Below are 27,209 nucleotides of genomic sequence, written 5' to 3'. Positions count from 1 at the left end.
GTGTGGCAAAACTCAATCCTCTCTTCAGTGAAGACACTGCAACAAATTTGCAACAAAGCACCTAAAGGAGTCTCAGATTGTGAGAATCCAGATTCTCTGGTCTAATGAACCTCAATTCCAAGCATCATGTTTGGAGGAAACCAGGCACTGCTCATCACCTGCACAGTAGCACCCCAACAGTAAAGTCTGGAGGTAGTGTTTTTCAGCGGGCAGGGACTGAGGGACTCAACAGAGTAGAAGGAAAGCTCAACACAGCAAAATATAGAAATAGCCTAGTCCAGAACATTTAGAACCTCAGACTGAGCAGAAGGTTCACCATTCAACAGGACAATGACCCTAAGCACACAGCAACTCTGTGAATGTCCTTGAATGGACCAGTCAGAGCCTGGGCTTGAACCCAATTAAATATTTCTGAAGAAACCTGAAAATGTCTGCCAAACCCTATTCAACTGACAGAGCTTGAGAGGTGAAGAGGAAAGGAGAAGAATGGCAGATAATTGCCAAATGCAAATCTGTAAAGCTTGTCGCATTATACCAAAAACACTTGAGTGCTTTAACTAAGTGCAGTGTTATGAGGGTATGAATACTTATGCAATGTACTTATTTCAGTGTTTTATTTTTAATACATTTGAAAGGTTGTCACAAATCTGTTTTTGCTTTGTTATTATGGTGTATGGAGTGTAGATTGACGTGGAAAAAAGTAATTTAAAGCAGTTTAACATAAGGCTGCAACATAAAACGTAAAAAAAAAAATTAAGGGGTATGAATACTTGCGCAAGGCACTGTATATCATTTAATGATGTATATGCCTACATTCTGTAAACTATACAGAAACAAAAATGTCATCCTCTGAATATTTTTCCTTAAAGTTCTAGCAACTTCTTTTCCTTTCAAGTTTTTCTTATATTTAACGTTATTGACTTAATCGTTAGAACTTGTTTCTGTCTCATTTGCCATTTCATTTGAGATTGGAAAGTACAGAGCCCTTGTGTAGCAGATAGACTTCAATGGAGTACAGCATTTCTGAGTTACCCAACTGAAATCCAGGGCTGAGGTTCGGACAGCTGAAGCACACATGCCATTCATCACAACACCAGGCTCTCCGGGTGCCCACTGCGTGTATGCCAAGTTTTTAAAGCTTTCACCCCTCTGCCGGTACCAGTCCAATGTCAACAGACTGCGACGCACACCTATCCAGAACCCCTCGTTCATTGTTTCATTACTATTTAGAATGTTGGCCATCTCCGCTTGAGCCTCTTCATTGCTGGGACTGAATAGCTCGTCACTTATGAGACTACAGTACTGATGAGATTCAGGCCAGGTTAGAGGTGTGAAGACGACGTCAAACTTAGAAGGAACCAATGCACAGCCTAAAGGGTCTGAATGCACACAAACACAAGGACATATGAAGTATACACCATTAAAAATAAAGTTTCCAAAAAGTTTTTTTTTTTTTTTTTTAGTTATAAACAAGTTGTTTAGTTATAGTGCAAAAAATATTAAAATGTTCTTCACACTAAGAAAAATGGCTCTTTTAAGAACAGTTCACTAACAGGTTCTTTGGGGAAACCAAAATGGTTTGTATATGTTTTTTTAACACTTTATACCAGCTTTCATTTATAAATTATTAACAAATAATAAACACAACATCATTTACTGAAAATTAAATTACAAATGCCATCAAGTTTTTAAAAATCAACTGATTAACTGATTTTGTCATATGGTTTCAATGCTTCATTAATAAATCATTAACAAACATTATAAAATGTTTTATACCAGAATGACGGTCAATTTTTACTAATGTAATTAAACTTGAAGTTTCATGCACTTTTTAAAAAATCTACAAATGATTTTAACAGAAATTACGTTTATTTGTTAATGTACTTTTGAATGCTAACAAATGTCAATAAACTTCAATTCAAATATTACCTAATTTTCTTTTTTACTTTTACAAATCTTGTGGAAAAAATAGCTTAATTAGTCATTTTAAGCACTTTTTAAACTACTAATTTCAGATCAGAGCATATGGTCAAATATTATTTGAGATTTTATGTATTTTGTTAATTTTGTAATTGTTATTAATAAAATGTGACCCTGGTGCAGAAAACCTTAAGTAAAAAAGTAACAGGTATATTTGTAGCACTAGCCAAAAATACATTCTATGGGTCAAAATTATCGATTTTTCTTTTATGCCAAAAATCATTAGGATATTAAGTAAACATCATGTTCCACAAAGATATTTTGTAAATTTCCTACCATAAATATAAAAAATAAAATAAAACTAATTTTTGATTAGTAACATGCATCGCTAAGAACTTCATTTGGACAACTTTAAAGGCGATTTTTCCAAATATTTCGTTTTTTTTTTTTTTTTGCACCTTCAGATTCCAGATTTTTAGTTGTATCTCAGCCAAATATTGGCCTATCCTAACCCAGCTTGTTAGATGATGTATAAATCTCAATAAATAAAAAAATTACCCTTATGATTGGTTTTGTGGTCCAGAGCCACAAATAACAATAAAAAAATCTTGGAAGGTTTTCTTTGTGACAACATGCATTGATTTTGGGTCAATGTTCAATGAACTATTACCTTTTTGCTGTGCAATAACAGTGGAAACATAACAAGGTGTGTACAGAAAGTGACTTTATAAAACTTTATAAATAGCAGTGTGATAACTAGCCCAAACTACTTAAAGGAACATGTCACCCAAAAATGAAAATTGTCGTCATTTACTCTCATTTTATTCCATGTTCTATTCAACATTCTTCTGTGGACCATAAGTAAAATCTAGATTTTGAAGAACTGTTTTTGCCCTTACAATGAATGTCACTGACTTTCATTATATGTGACCCTGGACTTTTATGCCAAAAAAAATCATTAGGATTTATTATGTTCAATGAAGATATTTTGTAAATTTCCTACCGGAAATATATCAAAATGTAATTTTTGCTTAGTAATATGCTTTACTAAGAACTTCCTTTGAACAACTTTAAAGGTGATTTTTTTGCACCCTCAGATTTCAGATCCTCAAATAGTATCTCGACCAAATATTGTCCTATCGAAACACACCATACATTAGCGGAAAGCTTATTTTTTTTAGCTTTCAGATGCATACATCTCAAATTTAGAAAATTGACCCTTGTGACTGGTTTTGTGGTCCAGGGTCACATATGGAAAACAAACACTAAAACATTTTTAAGATATCCTAATCTAATAGTTCACCCAAAAATTCTGTTATTAATTAGTCACCATCATGTCGTTCCAAACCTGTAAGACCTTCGTTCATATTTAAAACGCAAATTAAGATATTTCTGATAAATCTGAAAAAGCTTTTTGACCCTTCATAGACAGCAACGCAATTGACACATTCAAGACCCAAAAAGGTAGTAAGGACATCTATAAAATAGTGACATCAGTGGTTTAACCTTAAAGGTTGTATCAGCGATTTCTAGCCTAAAACATAAAGTGTCAATTTCAGCTGACCTTTCTTCACGATCCGCTCGCTGCCTGCCCCATAAATTGTCTGTGAAAAAAACGCGTCTCTCTGGTCAGCTTAGGGTCCGAGATATGCCAAAAAAAACAATCGGCACTACCAACCTTTCCACAGATAAACAAACAGTGTTCCAACCAATCAGCGTCAGGGGTTTGGTGTTGTGGACTTTCGCTCCGCCTCCCTCAAATCCCTGCACCAGTACGAAAGTCCACAACACCAAACCCCTGATGCTGATTGGTTGGAACACTGTTTGTTTATCTGTGGAAAGGTTGGTAGTGCCGATTGTTTTTTTGGCATATCTCGGACCCTAGGCTGACCAGAGAGACGCGTTTTTTTCACAGACAATTTATGGGGCAGGCAGCGAGCGGATCGTGATGAAAGGTCAGCTGAATTTGACACTTTATGTTTCAGGCTAGAAATCGCTGATACAACCTTTAACTTTATAAAGCTACAAGAATACTTTTTATGCACAAAAAAAATAAAAAAAATAACAACTTTATTCAATAATTTCTTCTCTTCCATGTCAGTCTCCGCCATGCATTCACAAGAGCACCCAAGGAAGGGTCAGAAAGCTGTCAGATTTCATCAAAAATATCTTAATTTGTGTTCTTACAAGTAATTATTGACACAATTTTCATTTTTGAGTGAACAATCACTTTAAAGTCATTGGTTTGAAACAATATGAGGGAATGTTACATTCTTAAAAAATAAAGATTCCAAAAATGTGTTTTCCGCAGCAACAGAACCATTTTGGGTTCTCTAAAGAACTTTTCAATAATGGCTCTTAAAAGAACCATTTTTTCTTAATGTGAAAAACATTTCAAAAATCTAAAGAACCCTTTTCCACTATAAAGAAGCTTTTGTCTGATGAAAAGATTCTATGGATGTTAAAGATTCTTTACAGAACTTTATTTCTAAAAGTGATGGAATTTAAATTTTTGGACGAATTCTCTATTAAGCTACAAGCATATCCGACATTACATCACTCTCTAAAAAAGCAACTATCAATAGGTAAATTTCTTACCTGGTTTTTCGCTTAAAGCTATAGCCGGGCCTCCGTACATGTTTGTGCTCATCTCAAACACATACACAGCGATCTTTGTGGATGGATGCCAAATGACGTGCGTGTCATCAAGTGACACTAAGACCGATGAGTACACCGAATCAGCGATGGGGCTCCACTGAGTGGATAAAAGCAAATCCTCATCTATGTACACTCTATCCCTGTAGTTTGTTTCTGCTATGATTAAGGCCATGGCATCTGTGGAGGTGACATGTGCTAGATAGCACGCAGAGAACATATGTTCTGAGATCGGTTCAATGATCATGCCTGGAACGACAAGCCTGAGGGAAGCAGGATAAGATGTGACGATGAACTGGGATCCTAACTGCAGAGATGGAAGAGACAGGAGGTTTGAGGAATAGGCATCCAAAACACTTGGTTTTAGATCCCCACCACTGGCAGTGGTTTTGACTGAGGACGACACATGCAGCCAGAAGTTGCTGGTGTTGAGTATTGAGGGTACGATGAATGAGCTAGCCTGCAGAGTGTCAGGAAGAAGTTGATTCAGCACCATGTTGCATCTGCATTCTTCCATTTCTACACATGGATGGGTCAGCATCACAGCCACTCTAAAAAGAGAATAAACCGCAGTTTCTGTGCCGTTGATTTGGAGCTGGACAGCTTCGAAGGCACTGAGTGTGTAGGTCTTGTTTATAGGTGTTTTTACAATTGTGAAACTATTAGGGACATGATCTGCATTGATAATAACCAGCCTGAAGGAGCTGTATCTCTTGCTGATGTTTTTTGTGGACTGATAAAAAGTATTAATCATCTGGCTGTAATTCAGTGAGGGGATGGTATAAACCGTACCAAGATTTTTCCAAGGCTGAACGACATTAGTTTGCACACTGTCTCCTTTCTTGCTGATTGATTGCACCACAATATAATTCGAGCTATGGATTCTGACAGTCTTAAAAAATAAACCAAATTGGTATTTCTCAGTACTCGATGACACGGGGACAGTTACAGGCTTTCCTGCTGGAAGATTTTTGCTGTATATCAGTAGGCCTGAGACAAAGACATCCACAAAGGTGTCGGGAAAGAGAGCAGTGATTTTGAGTGCATTGGATGGACTATGTGGATAGTAGAAGGCTATGTTCTCTGGGAATACTGTTAAGAAGTCTTTTCCATAGCTGTCCCATGACTGACCTGTTAAATCATCGTAATTAATATCATGTCAATATCATCAGAACATGCCTTTTATTAGGCCCCAAGAGGACAAAAACAGCAAGGTATAAAGCATTGATCTATTTATGAAGCAATAATTTCTTACCTTGGCCAATCATTGCCATGATCAAAAGTATAGTCAGCATGATTTCCGTCCTGATTTTAGTCAGTGATCTGAAAAAACAAACATCCATGTGACCCATGTGTCAGTCATGTAAAATAATGTTTTATATTTTGCAATATACAGTTATAATTTAATAACATTTCATAACAGACTACTGTAAAAAAGTATGTACTTAGAAATGAAAAAACGAAGGCAACCATTTGCATGTTTTGTTTCCAATTCTGTGACTTTAAATCTGCCATCACTGTGACAAATATATTTAGAATGTTATTTTAAATTGTATCAACTTTAAAAGGTTCAATGCAAATTGCTTTTTATTTAGATGGGTTAAATTATCCAATTAGTCAACTGAAATGTACTAAGCGCCTTGAAGGGCCACAACACATGAACACAAAAACATAAACTCGCATAATTTTAAAACAGATTTTTTAAAAATGAAAATAATACAACCATATACAAGTCAAAAGTTTACACACACCTTGGAGAATCTGCAAAATGTTAATTATTTTACCAAAATAAGAGGGATCATAAATATGCATGCTTTTTTTTATTTAGTACTGACCTGAATAAAATATTTCACAAGAGAAAATAACAGTTTTATAAACATTTATAAAAATGACCCTGTTCAAAAGTGTACATACACTTGATTCTTAATACTGTGTTGTTACCTGAATGATCCACGGATGTTTTTCTCTCTTTTTTTGTGATAGTTGTCCCTTGTTTGTCCCAAACAGGTAAACTGCCTGCTGCTCTTCAGAGAAGTTCTTCAGGTCCAACAGATAATCTCCTTTCCAACCATGTCTGTATGATTTTGAGATCCATCTTTTTTTTACACTGAGGACAACTGAGGGACTCATATGCAACTATTACAAAAGTTTCAAATGCTCACTGATGCTCCAGAAAGAAAAAAACATGCATCAAGAGCCAGTGGGTGAAAACTTTTGAACGTAATGAGAATGTGTACATTTTTTTATTATTTAGCACTGCCCTCCAAAAGCTACAGAAGATACATGTTTTAAAGAAGACAAAATAAGGTAAATTTACCCTGATCTTCAAATTCAAAAGTTTTAATGCATTATGTTGACTCTTCTGAAGAAGCGTCAGTGAGTGTTTGAGTCCTTCAGTTGTCCTCAGTGTGAAAAGATGGATCTCAAAATCATGCAGTTATTGTTGGAAAGGGTTCAAATACACAAAAATGCTGAAAAAATAAAGAATTTGTGGGACCTGAAGGATTTTTTCTAAAAAAAACTGCAGGCAATTTAACTGTTTATGACAAACAAGGGACTCATTAACAACTATCACCTAAAAACAAAACAAAACAATAAAACAGCTTTCGATAATTAAGACAACAACACAGTATTAAGAATCAAGTGTATGTAGCAAGATTATTTTAAACAGGCTCATTATTATAAATTCAACTAATATTTTCTTTTGTGAACAATATGTTACACTTTTTTGTGAATATTAGTATTTATAAAGTAAAGTACTAAATACTAAAGTAATAGTAAGTAGGTATTTTTCTGCTAGGCAAATAGAGTACAGGGTACAATCACAACTTCTCATATAATTTCAAAGCATCACATAGCTATTTGTATTTCTATCCTTTTCTATGTATTTATTTTCAAAAATTCTCACCAGTCTAAGTAATGCATCATGTTTTGTAAGCGAGATGTATTTAAGCTTCACATAAAGATATTCTTACCTCTTACGTGTATCACAGCCTTCTCACTGAACCAAATAACATCGTGTCGTGTTTCATTTATAGCACAGCATATTTGTCATTCAAACTCCACGCTTTTTTAACAGCTTTGCATAAACTGCCTCAATCTTGCCCCTCAAAAAACACTAGCATGAAGCAACCATTTTCATTCTTAAAAGGTATTGATAATGAAGAGCGGAGAGGTCCAGCAACCAGTCTGGGTGGCACAATAATCTTCATTATTTCAATATAAAAATCTATTTGACTATACTGGACTGTTGTAGTGACTAAATCAAAACTGAATACAATTAATTTTCACTTAATTGTAATTGAGATTTTTTTTTTTATTACATCAAGTAATGCTGAGTGATATGACTATTTTTGTAGGGGCTCACTATTGCGCAGTCAGCTTGGTTATGGTTCTCAAAACCCCCAAAAGCTTGTTCTCCAACATTGCATACTCATGGATGAGACATGCAAATAGTGATAAGAATGTGAAAAAGGCCTGAAGTCAACAGCACATAAATGCCAGAATGTAAAATTTGTTATTTTATGCATTTAAATGGTTTCATTTTTGTTTGTACTTTACAAATTAAGGGGAGACACTGCAGTCAAAGATGCTGTTTTTTCATGCACCTGTCAAATTTCAGATTTTGGGCTTTTTGTTTTTTCATAAAGTGTTTCTTTAGACTAGTGGAAAGAAAGCATCCAAAAGATACTGTTAAGTGTTTCTTTTATAGCACTTTATCTATTTGTGTCAATAGATTTCAATTACAATCCATATTTTTAAAGGCCATTTTCTCAAAATTAGTTTTTTCTCCTACACTGAGCCATAAATCTCCACTTCAGTAGCACTTACACACACCAAACTTTACATTTTTATTCTAATTCATATCCTGAAGGTTTTTACAGAGGGATTTGTTCATATATAATTTGCTTGATTTTATAAAACATTTTATTCCTCAAAAAAAAAATTGGTAAAATAGCGTTTCCTTAATTATGGAGTGACAAAATGAGATACCCAAAATCCCCTCTGTAAAAACTTCTGACTCTAATATGTCAAAAAAAAAAAAAAAAAAAAAAAAACACTTAATCCAGTGTTTAGATTTTTGTTCTAGAAATATATGCAAATTATCTTATATTTCATTAAATAATGCCTCATTTGCATATTTAAACGTAACATTTTAGAAAACTTGTAATACAAAAAAATGTATGCAATTATCAATGTAATCAATCAACTGGGTAAGTAAGGTTATAACTATTAGTTTTTTTTTTTTACCCTATTCACCTGCAGTGACTCGCCTTAATGAGAGAAAAACAAATAAGCGCATATAAATGCACTGTGCTAACATTTACTTGTGCATTAACTTACAAATTAAAAAAATAAACAGTCTATCAGCTGGGCCTTGTATTGTGATCTCAAATCGTAGAATGTATTTTAGTATGCATTTGAGAAATGTTCTTGTGATGCATATACATACATGCACAGTTTGCAGGTTTAATCGCCTTTTTGGTAAGTTCTTACGACAGAACTATGCTTGTAGTTTCTCTTTATTTATGATGAAGCGATATGCGTGGCCTCATATTCACGTAAAGTTGAAGAGTGTGATCTGTGAGCACAGAGAAATTGCTGACAGGACAGAAAAGTTTGTTTTACTGAGATATAGCCTACGTCTTATCAGACCGAAGTTCACTGTTGTTCTACTGAAGCTCATTTGGCTCCTGTACTGCTTCACCCCGGAATGCGAAACCGAATGCGATTTCAACCTAACCCCTCCGATCTGATTTGTGCCACCTCAGAATCTGACCCACTCCAACTCCCCCAACACTCGTCGATTTTCGTTCAAACATGCTTTAGCGCCTTGTCTGGCGCTGAGCCAGATAGACGCACTCAGTGCTTTTAGCCTATATTCAGTGTTTTCAATCAAATAAAAATTATGTTTCAGTCATTTTAATGAAAGTTAGCATCATACAAGCCCCTCGGATGTCTGTCGTAAATTAAATCAGTGATGTACCCATCATATTTCTGTTAGAGGTATCCATGGAGCTCTTGTTTTTATTATTGTCCTGAGGCCAAGGTTTCGCTTTTATAGAAGTGCCTAACGTCATATGATTGTAAGTTTCGCTTTCCAGTCTGTTTATATAAGATGTGCACCATATTCGGATACGTGCAGTTCGCAGACGCCTCATATACATTTCTCAGTTCTCAACATTAGGTAAGTTACTTTATTTACTTTTTAACTTAATTTTACTTTTTATATCTTTAATATTATTTATACTTATTAGATTCACATATATGTATACGTAATGCAAATCAAAAACTATATTACATAAAGGCATTATGAATTTGTTTATGTTGCTATTGTTTGAAGAAAGTTCCGTGCCTGTCACCTGCATATTATTGAGATAAATCACAAAATAAAATGTTTTTATAATATGCAAATTATGTGCGTAAGCATTTGTTTATTTTAGTAGTTGATGTTAAATGTGATTAAATGCTTTTTATAAATTGTAATAATTATACAATTTATTATACAACGGAAATTTCTTTATTATACTTTCACAGCAAGTGAAAAGCAAGAGTTAATATTGCTAAAGTTAGTGACAAACCCATTTTGTCAACATGGGAGTCAGAGGACTGAAGACATACATTGAAAGCAGGAACAGAAATTATTTAAGGACCTGGACTTTTAGAGATAAACGACTAATAATCGATGGATGTAACTTATACTACTTTCTGTACTTTGGCTGCAATTTGGATCAGATCCATGGAGGAGACTATGATAGCTTTGAGGAGTTGGTCACACGATTCTTTGAGAACCTTAGAGCCTGTGACATTGAGCCTTACGTTGTACTTGATGGCGGTGCTGACCAAACTAACAAAAAACTGGACACTCAAATGAAACGACAACAGGCCAAAATAAATGAGGCCTTTGCCCTGTCAGTGGGGAAAAAAGGAAACGTCCTTCCTGTTCTCATTAAAGAGGTTTTCAGACAGCTTCTTCATAAACTCAAGGTACCACTGGTTCAGTGTCTTGCAGAGGCTGATTGGGAAATCGCTGCTTTGGCGAAAGAGTGGAACTGTCCGGTTTTGTCCAACGACAGTGACTTCTATATATTCAACCTCGAGGCTGGACTCCTGCCAATCGCACATTTCCAGTGGAGAAAAGTGAAAGTGGACAGATGGACAAACAAAAAATTCATTCAAGCCAAACACTTCACAGTAAGAAAATTCTGTGCATCTTTCAGCATAAACGCTGACCTTCTACCAGTTTTCGCTTCCATCTTAGGCAATGATTATGTGAACCTTCAAAATATCAAACCCCTGGGTTGGGAGGAATACTCAAAACCTGGCACAGAGCAAGCCCAGATTGATAGGTTGCTTAACTGGTTATCCCAATTCCAAAGGCCAGAAGCAGCTGTAAGTGCTTTGCTAAAACTAACAGACAACACAGAAAAAAACTTCATCCAAGAAGCACTTTCCAAGGGAATCCAAGAGTACAAGCTCATCCCTGGCTCTCTTGCTCAGTTCTTCCACTCAAAGATGATTCCCCGAACTACTTCTACAGGTCCTCTGCAAATTCTACCTCAACAGACCTTGGGGCTTCTCCTTGAGGGAAAGATGAACTCCTTTATTATCGATACACTGGTACATCAAAGGGTTTCTTTGACATCCCAGGTTGAAGATTTCCAACTCCCCTGTAGCAGTGAAACCTCTCGTCCTATACGCCAGGTTATTTACGGGTTACTGTTGTTGGGAAAACAACAGACAGCAGATAAACCCATCAAAACATTCACTGGCACAAGCAGGTGCTATGTAGAGGAATATGGCAGACAACAGTCAAACAGAAAGCTGAGCAGTCAGAAAGTTGAAGCCATACAGACCAAGGTGATAGAAGGACTTCAATTGGAAGCATTATGGAAGGTAATGAAGATGTCTTAGCACTCTTGCACTTTTTAAGTTAAATAAAAGTGTTTGTTTTACAATATTTGTCATTCTGTTTCTAGGTACCACATAAAGTGCAACTTCAGGCGCTCCTGGACACTTTGGGTGCGTCGTCTGAGATGTTAAGCGAGATCCAACCTGCTCTACAGCTGCAAGTGCTTGTGACACGTTACTGGCTAGTAAACGCGCAGCCTTCGCCATCCAAAGTGCATCTTTGGGGGCTGCTGCTGGGTATGGTTTATGGAAACTTCAGCAGTACTTCTCAAACACAAAGAGGTATTAAAGTTATACTGTAAATCTTTATCTTAAGGGTGTTGTTCCTTACAGCATGCAATAAAGTAATAAAGTAACCTTGGGTGCCACCATTGTCACATGATAGACAATGAATATGTGGCATGGAAAAAAAATGACAAAAACTTTGCTGAGGTTCTTAAAATGTGTGTTAAGCAAGTATGCAACAAAGTATGTTATTTTTTTTGTAATAGATATGCTGTTGACGCTTAAGAATCTACAAAGTGGTCAAAGGAGGATGCATCTGGAGCATGAAACGGCACATGTGTATAGCCAGTGGCAGTTCTGCCTGAAGTGGAGTCTCTGTCTCAATCGTTTACTGTGTTCACCAGTTCCTGAACCAGAGATTGCACGGTACATAAACCACCTTGATTGTAATCTTCAGAAACTAATTTAAAATTCTTGATAGACAAAATAAATTTAATGTAAGATTCTTGTTTTATATATATATATATATATACACACAGTCAAGCCCGAAATTATTCATACCCCTGACAAATTCTGACTTAAAGTTACTTTTATTCAACCAGGAAGTTTTGTTTTGACCGGAAATGTCACAGGCTTCTCCCAAAAGATAATAAGACGATGTATATATATATATATATATATATATATATATAGAGAGAGAGAGAGAGAGAGAGAGAGAGAGAGATTTATACATCATCTGAAAGCTTTCCATTGATGTATGGTTTTAGGATATGAACTTTTTCAAAATCTGGAATCTGAGGGTGCAAAAAAATTTAAATATTTAGAAAATATTGAACACTATACCGTTCAAAAATCGGGGTCAGGTTTTTTTTTAGGAAATGAATCATTTTAATTAACAAGTATGCACTACACTGATTAAAAGTGGCAAAAGACTCTTTGAATCTTTGTTTATATTCATCAAAGAATCCTTAAATGTATTACAGTTTAAAATAAAGTTAAAAAGAACAGTATCGTTTCAAAACAGAAATAGAAACGTTCAAACGTTTGTGGTCAGTACTTTTTTAAAGAAATTATTCAGGAAGGATATGTTAAAATGATTTTAAAAAAGTGATAGCAAAAATGATAGTAAAGACTTGTTTTGTTACAAAAGATTTCTATTTTGAATAAATGCTTTTTACTCCTCAAAGAATTCGCAAAAGTTTCACAAATATTAAGCAGTACAAATGTTTTTAACATTGATAAGAAATCAGCATATTCAATTGATTTCTAAAGGATCATGTGACACTGAAGACTGGAATAATGGCTGATAAAAATTCAGCTTTGCCACTAGAGGAATAAATAATATTTTACACAGTATATTCAAATAGAAAATGCTGCATTAAAAACCTGATCCCAAACTTCTGGATGGTATATATAATGTGTTGCACATGAATACTAAATGTGTTGTTCCCATGTGTTTAGTTTGTACTGTGGAACACTGGTGCACCAGGTTGTTGGCCAGCTCAGGAAAGGCATCACTCCGGACTCTCTGCTGGTGAGGGGCTCAAGCGCTGCGCAGCTATTCAAAGAGTTGAAGGATGCAGTTGTGAGCTTGTTGGGTGAAGACTTCATCAGTAACATGAGAACCGGGCTCGAGCACAGAGATGCTGAGGAAACACAGAGAGACTACAATGACCACAATCAGTTTATAGATGAAAATCTGATGTATGAGGATATTGATGACTATGATGATGAAGATCTCAATGTGAACACGAGGAAGAAAAAAGCCAAGGATTTCAAGAATGAAATACCTGACATTTCCTACACCATCCGTGCCAGACACAAGGCTAAAGCTCGCAATGTTAATCATCCCTCTAAAAAACATGAGAGGAGATGCTTTGATTAGACCTTAGAGGACTTGTTTGCACTAATGCACTTATAATAGAAATCCTGTAATATTTATTGATAACCTCTACCTGATTTAAAACTGAAAATCATTATAATGTATTTGCATTGAGATGTTGGGTTTGGGGATTTTGGTGAATTAGACTGGTGGTCAATGCAAATTCACGCTATTCAGCAAAGTATTTTAAGTAACATGAGCTTTTTAATTTAAGTATTAAATTATTTTTCTATTTTAATCTTTCTTTTGTGTGTAAATAAGATTACAGATTTCTATATCACTGCATAATGTATTAATAACTCCAAATTGTAATTACAATATCCAACATTATCCATTTACATGCACTATAATCACAAAAAGTGTTATATATTACCTCTAAACTGTTTGATTTTTCATATTAATCACCATATATGTAAATTATCCTATCGCCTAGCATTAAACTGTTAAATGTGTACAATTCGCCATTTAGGTATTATTAATATCATGTATTTCAGTGATTTGAATGGAATAAAAATGGACTTGACTTGAAAAAGTAGTGCATGTTTTACATTGTCTTTCAAAAGGCATAGTCAAATAATCAGATATGGTTCATTCCGGTTATACAGTGACTTTTCTGTCTCTCTGATTTAGCTACTCATATTTTCTCTAAAAATGATTCACATATTTATTAAAAAAAGCCTAAATTATATATTTAGGTCTTCTTTATCGCTTAAACAGATATAATAGACATTAAAAATACTATTTTGTATTTTACACACCTTTTTATTGATATTATTATAGTATGTCCTCAGTGCACGGTAATCAACTTCCACAAGAAGTATAAACCATAAAATGCAAAAAAACTCAAAATATTTTTAAATTACGATATAGCCTAGGGTAAACTGCATCTAATCATACATAATTGACCCTGGACCACAAAACCAGTCTTAAGTAGCACATGTATATTTATAGCACTAGCCAAAAATACATTGTATGGGTCAAAATTATCGATTTTTCTTTTAAGCTAATTATTTTTATGAGTTTGAAGGTGAAGACTAATATCAGAATTCATATTTGATATGTAAGTTTTTGCTTTATTGACAGCGGTACTCAAAAATCCAGTTAGTTGAATAAAGGTTGAGAAATGTTCTATAGGATTGTTGTTATTGGTAATTAAAACTAAACAAACACTACACTTTTTGAACAGTAAGATTTTTTGTTTTTGATGTGTGATCCAAAATACAGCAAAAGCAGTAATATTGTGAAATATTTTTACTATAACTATTTCTTTTTCAGTTAAACACTGTTCTTCTTAACTTTCTATTCATCAAAGAAACCTGAAACAATTCTACTCATGCGTTTTAAACAATAATAATAAATGTTTTTTTGAGCAGCAAATCAGAATATTAGAATGATTTCTTAAGGATCATGTGACTGGAGTAATGAAATCACAGGAATAAATTATTTATTTAATTAAATTATTTTAAATAGTAAAAATACTTCAAAATTTTACGGTGTTTGCTGTACTTTGGATCAAATAAATGCAGGGGAAAAAAGCAAAAAAAAGTCTTTAAAAAATATTCAAAATCTTACGGTTAAAAAACTTTTGACGTAAAATTTCGCAAATTAAAATGACAACTGCTACTATAAATATAAAAGCCAGTATACAATGAATAAATACTGTAATATTATATAAAATGATTAGTTGACTACTGAATTAACGTTTCCTGATTAAGATTATGAAAATATCTTGCATGGCACAATGTCATAAAATATGTCTATTTTTAGCAGAGAGTGACGTTTGCAATGATATATGTTAAGTTTAACAATCTTAAAAGAATAATATCTCACCTTGGGAAAAAAACTTTTGTCATTATCTTCGGAGTGAAAAGACGTACAAATGTCAAATTTCTCAGGATTAAAGAGAATACAGCTTGGGATTTCTATGTATGCAAGTTATTTAAGGCGTTTCAACTGTACATATCTCAAATGTACTCAGTTTACCCTACTGCATCTATTAAACTACTGCAGTTTATTCTCTTTATATTAAAACTACTGTTTGTCGTAACACTTAAATCACTAAAGTAACCATCATATTTGTGTTAGTAGTTGTTTTAACGGAAGTCTTGTTGTTACTATGGTCCTGAGGCTAAGTTTCGTTTTCGTATGAGCTTAACGTCATATGATTGTAAGTTTCGCTTTCCCGTCTGAATCATATAGTAAGATCAACACTCGGATATGTGCAGTTTCGCAGACGCCTCATACACATTTCTCATTTCTCAACATTCGGTAAGTTCTTTTTACTTCCTTAAATAGCATTTCTACTTATTACTTTCGAATTACGTAATGCAAATCAAGAACGATATTTGATAGCGGAGGAATTATGAATTTGTTTAAGGTGTTCCGTCTCTGTCACCTGCACATCATTATCGTGACACTGACTTTATCGAGATAAATCACATAAATTGTTTTTTATAATATGCAAATGTGCGTGAGCATTTGTTTTTGTTTTGTTAATGTTCAATGTTATTTAATGCATTTTATAAATTGTAATCATTATTTATACAATCTGAATGATTTATTATCCTTTTACAGCAAGTAAAGACTTCATATTGCTAAAGTTAGTGACATTTTGTCAACATGGGAGTCAAAGGACTGAACACCTTCATTGAAAGCAGAATTGGAAATAATTTAAGAAGCTGTGATTTTAGAGGCAAACGACTAATAATCGATGGATGCAATTTATACTACGCCCTGTACTATCAATGCAAGTTGGATCAGATCCATGGAGGAGACTATGACGCCTTTGAGGAGAAGCTTATACGATTCTTTGAAAACCTCAAAGCCTGTGACATTGACCCTTACGTTGTACTGGACGGCGGTGCTGACCACTCTGACAAAAAATTGGACACTCTTATAAAACGAAAACAGAAGAAAATAATAGCGGCCTCTGCCCTGTCAGTGGGGAGAAAAACAAGGGTTCTTCCTGTTCTCGCTAGTGATGTCTTCAGACAGCTCCTTCACAAACTCAAGGTACCGCTGGTTCAGTGTCTGGAGGAGGCTGATTGGGAAATCGCTGCTTTAGCGAAAGAGTGGAACTGTCCGGTTTTGTCCAACGACAGTGACTTCTATGTATTCAACCTCAAAGAGGGATTCCTGCCAATCACATATTTCAATTGGAAAAACGCGAAAGTGGACAGACACACAAACAAAAAATTCATCAAAGCCAAACTCTTTACCGTGGGGAAATTCTGTGAACCCTTCAGAATGAGCCCTGAGCTTCTCCCAGTCGCTGCTGCCATCTTAGGCAATGATTATGTCAAGCCTCAAAATATCAAATGCCTGGGTTTGGAGAAATACTCAACGCTTGACACAAAGCATGCCCAGATTGATGGGTTGCTTAAGTGGTTATCGCAGTTCCCAGATCCAGAAGCAGCTGTAAGTGCTTTTGTGAAACTAACATGCAGAAAAAATGCCCAAGAAACACTTTCCAAGGGAATCCAAGAGTACAAGCTCATCTCTGGCTCTCTTGCCCAGTTCTTCCAGTTAAAGACTCTTCCACGGAGCGCTTATACAGGTCCATTGCAGGTTCTGCCTAAATGGACCTTGAAGCACTTCCTTGAGGGAAAGATGAGCTCCTCCATTATTGATGCACTGGTACATCAAAGGGTTTTCTTGACATTTCAGGTTGAAAATTTCCAACTCCCCTGTAGCAGTGAAACCTCTCGTCCCATACGCCAGGTGATTTACGGGTTACTGCTGTTGAGAGACATACCCCTTGCAGGGTACAGCAAGTGCTTTGTAGAGGAATATGGCAGACAAGAATCAAAACTAAACATTGAGAAAGTTGAAGCCATTCAGACCATGGTGATGGAACGACCTCAACTGGAAACATTATGGAAGGTAATAAATATGTCTTAGCAGTCTTTGAATTAAAATAAAAGTGTTTGTTTTACAGTATTTGTCATTCTAATGTTTCTAGGAACCACACAACTTGCGACTTCAGGTGCTCCTGGACACTTTGGGTGTTTCGCTTGAGATGTTAAAAGGGATCCCACCTGCTCTACAGCTGCAAATGTTTGTGACCCAGTACTGGCTAGTAAATGCACAGCCTCCGCCATCCCAAGAACATCTCTGGGGGCTGCTATTAGGAATGGTCTATGGAAAGTTCAACAGTACACCTCAAACACAAAGAGGTACTAAAGTTATCATACATCATTACCTTGTTAGAGGAAAATTGTACAATAAAGCAGCTTCAGGCACACATGATTATCATATCAATGATTACCTAGATGGCATAAGAAAAAGATGAAAAAATAAGTGTGAATACGTGTTATTTTTTTGGTTTGGGGATGTAGACATGCTGTTGAGGCTTAAAAAACTCCAAACTGGTCGAGGAAGAAGCTATCTGGAGCCTGAAACAGCTCATCTGTACAGCCAGTGGCAGACCTGCCTGAAGTGGAGTCACATTCTCAATCAAATTCTGTGTCTTCCACTCCCTGAACCAGAAGTTGCACGGTAATAAACATTATTTTATTGCTTATAAACCATCCTGCAGACATTCACTCATTTTCTATAATATTTATCCTCCTGATCTCTATCACTGCAAATCCTGCTTCCTGATGGTAACTCACAAAATCTAATTGAGATTTTTTGATGGACAAAAATAATACTACACTCTCTCTATATAAACAGTGGTTCTACACTGCCTGGCTTTGTTTGGATTTAAATAAGGGAATACTAAAGAGTCTAGGATTTGATCATGATTGCTGTGGTTAAAATGTTCCTGGCATGTTATACATTTGCAACAATTCTTTTAACTCTAACTGGTGCAGAAATCCACTTGGAAGACATACCCATGTACATATTCCTGGATGACAATGCCAAGATTCATTGGGCTCAAATTAAGAAATGGTTGTTCAGTGAGCATGAGGAATCATTTACACACATGAGTTTGTCACCACAGTGCTGTGACCTTTACCCTATTAAAACTCTTTGGGATGTGATGGAGTCAGCTTTAAAGAAGTGGGACCGCACCCATATTTTCGCCCACTGGGCATGCCAGTCTGAAAACGAGGTGTGTTCAGCCACATTGTTAACGCATTGCGCATTTGGAGGCAACTGAAACCAACTGAAAACAGTACTGTGTTGTTACCTGAATGATCTCACAGCTGCTGTTTTTTTTTTTTTTTGTTTAGTGCTAGTTGTTCATGAGTCCCTTGTTTGTCTTGAACAGTTAAATTCTCTGCTGTTCTTTAGAAAAATCTTTCAGGTCTCACAAATTCTTTGGTTTTCCAGCATTTTTGTGTATTTGAACCCTTTCCAACAATGACTGTATGATTTTGAGATCCATCTTTTCACACTGAGGACAACTGAGGGACTCATGTGCAACTATTACAGAAGGTTCAAACGCTCATTGATGCACCAGAAGGCAAAACGATGCTTTAAGAGGCGGGTAAAAACTTTTGAGCAGAATGGATGTGTGTACATTTTTGTTTTTATTTCGCCTAAATATTGTTTTTTATTTTTAATGGCATTCAAAAGCTGCAGAAGATACTTAGATGTTGTCCAGACGACAAATTAAGTGAAATTTACCCTGACCTTCACATTCACAAAGTTTTCACCTCCCAGCTCTTAATGCGTAGTTTTTCCTTCTGTAATAGTTGCATATGACTCTCTCAGTTGTCCTCAGTGTGAAAAGATGGATCTCAAAATCACACAGTCATGGTTGGAAAGGGTTCAAATACACAGAAATGCTGGAAAACCAAAGAATTTGCGGAACCTGAAGGACCTTTCGAAGAACAGCAGACAGTTGCTTTAAGGACAAAAAAAAACAGTGTGTAAAGATGTAAACTTTTGAACAGGGTCATTTTTATAAATTAAACTATTATTTTCTCTTGTGGACTATATGTAAACATCTTTTATGTAAAATATCTTATTCAGGTCAGTACTAAATAAACAGCATGCATTTTGTATGTCCCTCTTATTTGTCAAATAATTTAAATTTGGCTGATTATGAAAGGGGAATGTAAACTTTTGACCTCAGCTGTACAGTGTATATATATATATATATATATATATATATATATATATATATATATATATATATATATATATATATACATATATATATACACACACACACACACACACACACACACACAGTATATATATATATACTAGTGGTGGGCCGTTATCGGCGTTAACGTGCTGCGTTAACGTGAGACTTTTATCGGGCGATAAAAAAAATATCGCCGTTAATCTATTCTCAAAATTGGGTTGGGAGCTGGGTCTAAACTACGCAAACTATGATGACTTTCACCTTGATAGTTTAACGCGGATGTATACCAAAGACTATAGAATATGGTCGCGCGTTTATGTCTCCTCCGCCAAAACACAGACGGGATCACGTCGTCCTCCATTCATAAAAACCGAATCTACTATAGCGCGAAATGCCACGTAAATTCGTCGTTTTTTGGATTCATAAATCAAATATGGTCTGTCACTTAATTCAAATCGCGATATGGACTAGTGTCTGTGAAAACTGAAATGCAAAAAGACCGTTTTAATATGAATCCGGTATGTTCCGTTTGCCTAGCTGTATGTATGAAATTCATACTATGAATGGTGGAGACGCGCTTTTACTACACGCATACTGAAACACACGTGACGCTCCCGGTAACTTTTGGCATTTTCATCTCACATGAACAGATAAACTCAATCTCCAAAACTGCTGTGAGTGTCACTTTTACCGTTTCATTTGAGAAAACTCGCATCATGTCATACTGTATACACAGAATGACATGACGGCAACCTGTCAAAATAAAAGTACGGCGTAACATGTTTAGTCATTATTTGGGTAGCACACATATTCTGAATGCCTTCATCAGAATTCAAATTAGCCATTTTAATCTAGATTAATCTAGATTAATTCCAAGATTTAATCTAGACACACCATTCAAAAGCTGGGGTCAGATATTTTTTTTTTAATTCATACATTTATTCAGCGAGAATGCATCAAAGGTAAAGACTTTCACATTTCTAAATCCTAAAAAATTGTATAACGAAAATATGAAGCAACACAACTGTAAATTTTTATAAAACCAGAATATAAGTTTAATAATCAGCATATATTTATCCCTTTGATCTCTATCGTTGTAAATCCTGGAACTTGATAAAATTGTGATAGACAAAAAACCCATTTAAGATTGTTGTTTAATTAATTTCTTATTTATTTAACTACATAATAGTATACTGTACTGTGATGTTTATCTTCCTCACAAACAATAAATGTGTTCTTCTGGTGTTGTGTTTAGTTTGTACCGTGGAACACTGGTGCACCAGGTTGTTGAAGAGCTGAGGAGAGGCATCACTCCGGACTCGCTTCTGGTGAAGGGCTCAAGTGCTGAGCGGCTCTTCATACAGTTGAAGGATGCAGTTGTAAGCTTGGTGGGTGAAGACTTCATCAAGAAAATGACAGCCGGGTTCGAGCACAGAGATGCTGGGAAAACACAGAGAGACTGCAACGGCCAGAATCAGTCAATAGATGAACTGAGCAGTGGCTTTAAACATCTGACGTGTGAGGATATTAAAGACTGTGATGATAATGCTGATCGAAATGGGAAAAGAAGGAAGAGAAAAGCCAAGGGTCACAAGACTGAAATAAATGACATTTCTTGCACCACCCGTGCCAGACGCAAGGCTAAAGCTCGCAATGCTAATCCCTCCTCTAAAAAAAATATGAGAGGAGATGCATCAAGTAGACCAGATGTGCCCAACCCTGTTCCTGGAGATCTACCATCCTACAAAGTTCAGCTCCAACCCTGATTTAACCCACCTGAACTAGCTAATTCATCTCTTTGGTAGCACTTGATAATTACAGAGAGCTGAGTTGGAGCAGAACTGGAACTAAAGTCTGCAAGTAGGTAGATCTCCAGGAACAGGGTTGAACAACACCCCTTGTAAAAACAACCAAAAACATGTTTGCACTAATGCACTTATAATGGAAATAAAGCAAGACATGCTATCAGAAAAATTGACAGCTTGTCTACTGTATATCACAATCAGTCCTGTTTTTTGCAGTCCTGTAATATTTTTTGATAATCACTATGTGATTTGAACTTTAAATCATTATAATATATTTGCATTAGGATGCTAGATTTTGGTGAATTAGACTGGTGGTCAATGCAATTCACTCTATTCAGCAAAGTATTTTGAGTTACATGAACTTTTTAATTTAAGAATTAAATTGTATATTTTAATCTTTCTTTTGTGTATAAATTTGATTTCTATATCACTGAATAATGTATTAATAACTCCAAATGGTAACTACAATATCCAACATTACCTATTTACAAAAAGTGTTATATATTAACTGTAAACTGTTTGGTTTTTTATATTATCACCATGAACAAATGTGAACAATTTAGGTATTATTAACATATGGATTTCAATAATTGGAACAGAATAAGAGCATGTGTTGCATTGTTTTCCAAAATGCATAGCTAAATAATCAAATAATTCAGCGATTAACATCAGATATGGGTCATTCAGTTTTTTTTGTCTAAAATTAGTCACATATTTATAAGAAACTGCCTAAATTATATAGGTCTTCTTTATCACTTAAACAGAAAAGAAACATTAAAAATACAAGTTTGTATTTTTACTGATATATCATATATCAGTCTTTAGGGCACGGTAATTAACGTCCACAAGAAATATAACCCATGACATTATAAAAACCTCAAAATATTTTTTTAATAATGTTATATAGGCTAAACTGCATCTAATCATACATACAAATCATGTGAAACTACAGATTTTTTTTTTTTTTTTTTTTTTACAATTTTCTTCATTTATCGTGTCCCTAAAGTCACCTTCCACACTGTTAGTATGTGCTTTTATCGCCTTCCAAAATAGACTACAATTCCATCGAGAGCATTTTCAGGAAGTGATATGGTTTATTTTTCCCCCTGGAATTCAACTGTACAAACTGAGCTAAGCGTCAACTTTCCCTCCAACCTTCTTTTTTATTTTAAGTTTTCAAATGTTATCACTCCTTTGTCCGGTCAAAAAACAAACACACACACAAAAAAAAAACATCTGTCAGTTATAAAACTTTTGTTTATCTGTAGAAGATTAGAGAGCTAAATGTTGACCACTCAAACTTAGCTCAAAATTTCCCACCCCGTTTATAGAGCTAACAGGGTGGAAATTCTAATAGAATAAATAGCATTTATTGTATATTGCAAATTCTATTGAAAAAATTATCCTGCCATTTTCAAGCTTAAGAATTGCATGGGCATGATTACTCTTCATCAGTCCAAAACAAGTCCAATAAAGTGCATCTATCAATAATAAAAAGTGCCTCTGAAGGGTAAATAAAGGCCTCCTGTAGAGAATCGATGCGTTTTTTGTGAGAAAAATATCCATATTTAAAACGAAATAATCACTTTAATCTAGCTTGCGCTGATTGTTGTACACAGAAGCAGCTCCGGGCGGATGAAGTAGCTATAAAATGGATTAGTCTATATTTAGACTGTAAAGTGTTTGACAGCTTTTTTTTTTTTTCTTTAGGGTGAAGACATCAGCTAAAATGGGACAAATAAGCTTTTGGTTTAGTACTCCTTTAAAAAAAAAATACTGAAATGTTGTAATAACAGCATTTATGTTGAATATCAACATTTATTATATTAGGTTTTGTTACTGTCCTAATTTACTTGAACATGTTAGATAAATTAAGACAGTTGCATTCAGCTAAAAAATAATACATTGCTTAATATGAGAAGTAATATGTTTTACAGAAAATGTCACAAACTGTAGGCAGAAGACAGGGAAAGAAAAAAATAATATAAATTTTATGTTCTGTGCATAGTGAAAGTGTCTGTAAGCAAGGACATCACCGTCAATTGCTGTTATTTGTTAATCTAGTTAATCCAAATGAATTATCTTTATTTTAATCCATTCAAAAAAAAAAAAAAATCATTTTTTTTATGTCTGTCCTCTCTAAACTCTAATTATTTCTTTAGCCACCTGAACAAGGAATTGTTTTGCCTTTTGTCATAGTGATTGATTGTGACAAGGAATATTATATAGGTGCAGCATAATAAGCAATATTATATACGTGCAGTTCCATATATTACATATAATAAACCATGCAAGACAATGACAGGTGGGGTTCCAACCTGTTATGCTTCATTCCACCCTGTTACACAAATCAATTTAAACAATAATATGACAGCAACAACAAATATTTGGCATACGTTTGTCTTATTTCGTGACGTAGGAGCATTAAAAGCATATAGATGTTTTTGAGCAAAATTTGTATTATTTACTATCCTTAGCAATCATGACATATTCCATTCATCAATAATAGTTTGGTTATTGTTTCAAGAAAAAAAAAAAACTATTATGGCATAAGCTCATTATTGTTTAACAATCACATTAACATTTATATATATATGGGTCAATGACGTGGCATGTCAATTCTGGTGTCCAAAGCATATTCATAATATTAAAAATTTATACATTTTTAAATGCATTTCATTAAATGACTCAACTTTCCCCTCTTTAATTACTCTTGTGAGAATTCATTATAAATAATTAATCTTTAAGGAACTATTGAGCTCAAAAGTCCCAAAACGTCATTCCGGGTAACTGTCCCGGCTTAAAATCTGAGTACAAAAATACAATAAAAATGTAAATAATAAAAATAAAAATATTTAAAATCTACTTGGGCATAATTATATTGATGTTTTAAACGATACCTGCAAATATGGTTATAATACTAAGTTTAATTAAATTTTAATGAGAGAAAGACTTTTGTCCCCAAATTGTGATTTCTGTAATGTCATTCCTGGATAACAGACATCAATGACCATTTTAGACCATAATGCATTGTGGTATGTCATGTGACATAATATTGTATCAAAAAGAAGACCCTGAAGGAGCACCAGAACATGTGCAAAGGTGACTAAGCGTCTCTTAAAATATTGATATTTTGACCTTTTCGGTCACTGATGCACTTTGTAGCAATATCATGTGTCTTTTTGGATAACACTGACAAACTATTTATAATGTTTTTATATGAAAAAAACTATCTATTTGATCTAAAAGATTACCTTAAAGCGATGATGGCTAAGTTGTAGTTTTCCATAGGTGGTTAAATTAGTGCCTGATTATAAAGAAAAATATTTGTTTTGTCATTCCTGGATAACAACATGTCATTCTTGGATAACAAAAAAACTCTGTTAGCCAGGACATGTCATCCGTTATCCAGAATGACATAGGCATAACAATCTAGTTTTTAATTAACATTTGTAAACTTTTAGGTATAGTTATTATAGTTATATTATTAACATTAACATTATTTACATAATTGTATGTTTTTTGCCGTATTTTTGCTGTCATTCATCTTGATTTCATATGATTCACATTTAATTATCATTGAATTGAACTTTTGTAATGTTAATGGTCAAATCATGAATAATGTAATCATTATTATTAATATATCCACATTTGGTAATACTTTATAATAACTACACGTTATTAATCATTATTTAAACATCATTAAACAGTTAATTCATCAATAAATTTACGATTTAAAATGCAGCTATAAATTCTTAATGCTTGATTTATAAGCCTACCTACAAGTATGAAATTAAAGTATGGAAATACAATTATTAAACACATTATAGATATGCTTTTAAATCAAGAATAAAGCATTTATAGCTGTATTTATAAACTGCTTATTAATGTCTTTTAATGCTTTATAAATGATGAATTAACTGTTTACTAATGTTTAACTAATGATTAATAGCGTGCCGTTATTATAAAGTGTTACCCATTTTTAAAACTTTTGTATAGCTTCTGGTGTTTTAAGGTCAATTCTGTTCTTCCAGATGCCTCTGTCTAATAAAGAGAGGCAGAGACGGTTCAGAGCCAGAATAAACACAGATGCAGAAGCTAGGGCTGAGTATCTTTGAAAATAGAGAGCAAGGTATTATGGTGATGATTCAGTGGAACAATAATGTGTCAGTAACAAGCAAACTTGAAATATTAAAGGAACACTCCACTTTTTTTGGAAATAGGCTCATTCTCCAACTCCCCCCGAGTTAATAAATTGAGTTTTACCGTTTTGAAATCCATTCAGCCGTTCTCCTGTTCTGGCGATATCACTTTTAGCATAGCTTAGCATAGATCATTGAATCCTATTAGACCAATAACATCACGTTCAAAAATGACCAACGAGTTTCGATATTTGTCCTATTTAAAACTTGACTCTTCTGTAGTTATATCGTGTACTAAGACCGGTGGAAATGCAAAGCTTCAATTTTCTAGGCTGATTAGGAACTACACTCCCATTCCGGCGCAATAGTCAAGGAAGTTTGCTGCCGTAATAAGGCCGAAGCAGGAGCAGTAATACCACGCAGCACATGTGCAAATGCTAAACTAGCTGGGAACTCATTTCTGATAATACTCCGCCTGCTTCGGTCATGTTACGGCAGCAAACTTCCTTGACTGTTACGCCGGAATGGAAGTGTAGTTCCTAATCTTATCAGCCTAGAAACTCGCAGCTTTGCATTTCCACCTATCTTAGTACACGATATAACTACAGAAGAGTCAAGTTTTAAATACAACAAATATGGAAACTCGTTGGTCATTTTTGAACACGATGCTATTGGTCTAATAGGATTCAATGATCTATGCTAAGCTATGCTAAAAGTGATATCGCCAGAACAAGAGAACGGCTGAATGGATTTCAAAACTGTAAAAATCAACTTATTAACTCGGGGGGAGTTGGAGAATGAGCCTATTTCCAAAAAAAGTGGAATGTTCCTTTAATCGAAATAGGTTCACACTCATTTGCAATAAGCCTAAATGTTTTAGCGGTGTAATGTGTTATTACACATTATACACTATACCCCTGGCCATTGTTTATGAAGCATTATAATTTTACAGATTTACTGTAATATTTAGAAAATACGATTGTAATGAAATTGGTGTCCCAAAAAGCCTGTTGTACTTTTTTTAAATCATTAAAAACTGTGAGTTTTGCAACTGTCAAGTGTATCTAACTTTGTTTCAAGTTTGAGTGTTGGAAAGAAAAATTATACTGATGATGGTTTTTATGGTAATCCTGAAAAATATTGCAGAATGTCATTCCGTCTAACAGTATGTCATTCCGGCTAACAATGACACGGGCAATTCATTTAACCCATATTTGTGTGTTAGATTACACAATTCAGTTTTTTGTTGAGTTAATGATAAAACAAGTCTTATTTACTTTATTGGAAAACATTTTTAAACATTTTCCAGGTTTTTTTTTTTATTTGGTTCTGAATTTTGAATTAGCAGCAGCCAAAAATGAGCCTGTGCCTATATGAAATCCCAAATTGATTATATTAATTGTGATTAAAATGTAGTTTTCTGAGCACTAATTGTTTGTTGAGCTCCAAATATGGAGATCAGTACATTTGTATATGCCAACAATGGTAGAAATGTAATTAATTTAAAAATTCATTACGTTACCCAGGAATGACATTTTCATGAGGAAAAAGATCTGATTCATCAAAAAAAATGGTTAATTACATTCTTGAAATGTGTAAATATCATTGCATTACATACACAACACTGT

The 27,209-nt window shown here is 34.5% G+C and overlaps 1 protein-coding gene and 1 pseudogene across 1 annotated transcript; both read left to right on the top strand.

Moving 5' to 3' along the window:
• The first annotated feature begins 9,705 nt into the window (after nucleotides 1-9,705).
• Nucleotides 9,706-14,126, top strand: LOC141342985 (single-strand DNA endonuclease ASTE1-like). The gene is made up of 5 exons (XM_073847577.1): nucleotides 9,706-9,763; nucleotides 10,114-11,472; nucleotides 11,556-11,769; nucleotides 11,979-12,138; nucleotides 13,174-14,126. The coding sequence occupies exons 2-5, from the start codon at nucleotides 10,171-10,173 to the stop codon at nucleotides 13,595-13,597; spliced, it is 2,100 nt and encodes a 699-aa protein (XP_073703678.1). The 5' UTR covers nucleotides 9,706-9,763; nucleotides 10,114-10,170; the 3' UTR covers nucleotides 13,598-14,126.
• Nucleotides 14,127-15,756: 1,630 nt separating this feature from the next.
• On the top strand, nucleotides 15,757-22,037 carry LOC141342869 (single-strand DNA endonuclease ASTE1-like; annotated as a pseudogene).
• Nucleotides 22,038-27,209: the final 5,172 nt, after the last annotated feature.

Source organism: Garra rufa, chromosome 9 (assembly GCF_049309525.1).
Source record: "Garra rufa chromosome 9, GarRuf1.0, whole genome shotgun sequence".
NCBI lineage: Eukaryota > Metazoa > Chordata > Actinopteri > Cypriniformes > Cyprinidae > Garra > Garra rufa.
This window is presented reverse-complemented; position numbering and strand designations above follow the sequence as displayed.

Bases quoted from the DNA above. Each gene is read 5' to 3' on its own strand.
- LOC141342985 (XM_073847577.1), top strand. From the start codon at position 10,171: ATGGGAGTCAGAGGACTGAAGACATACATTGAAAGCAGGAACAGAAAT. The intron at 11,770-11,978 runs GTATTAAAGTTA...TTTTTGTAATAG, and splicing joins TACTTCTCAAACACAAAGAG to ATATGCTGTTGACGCTTAAG. The intron at 12,139-13,173 runs GTACATAAACCA...CCATGTGTTTAG, and splicing joins CCTGAACCAGAGATTGCACG to TTTGTACTGTGGAACACTGG.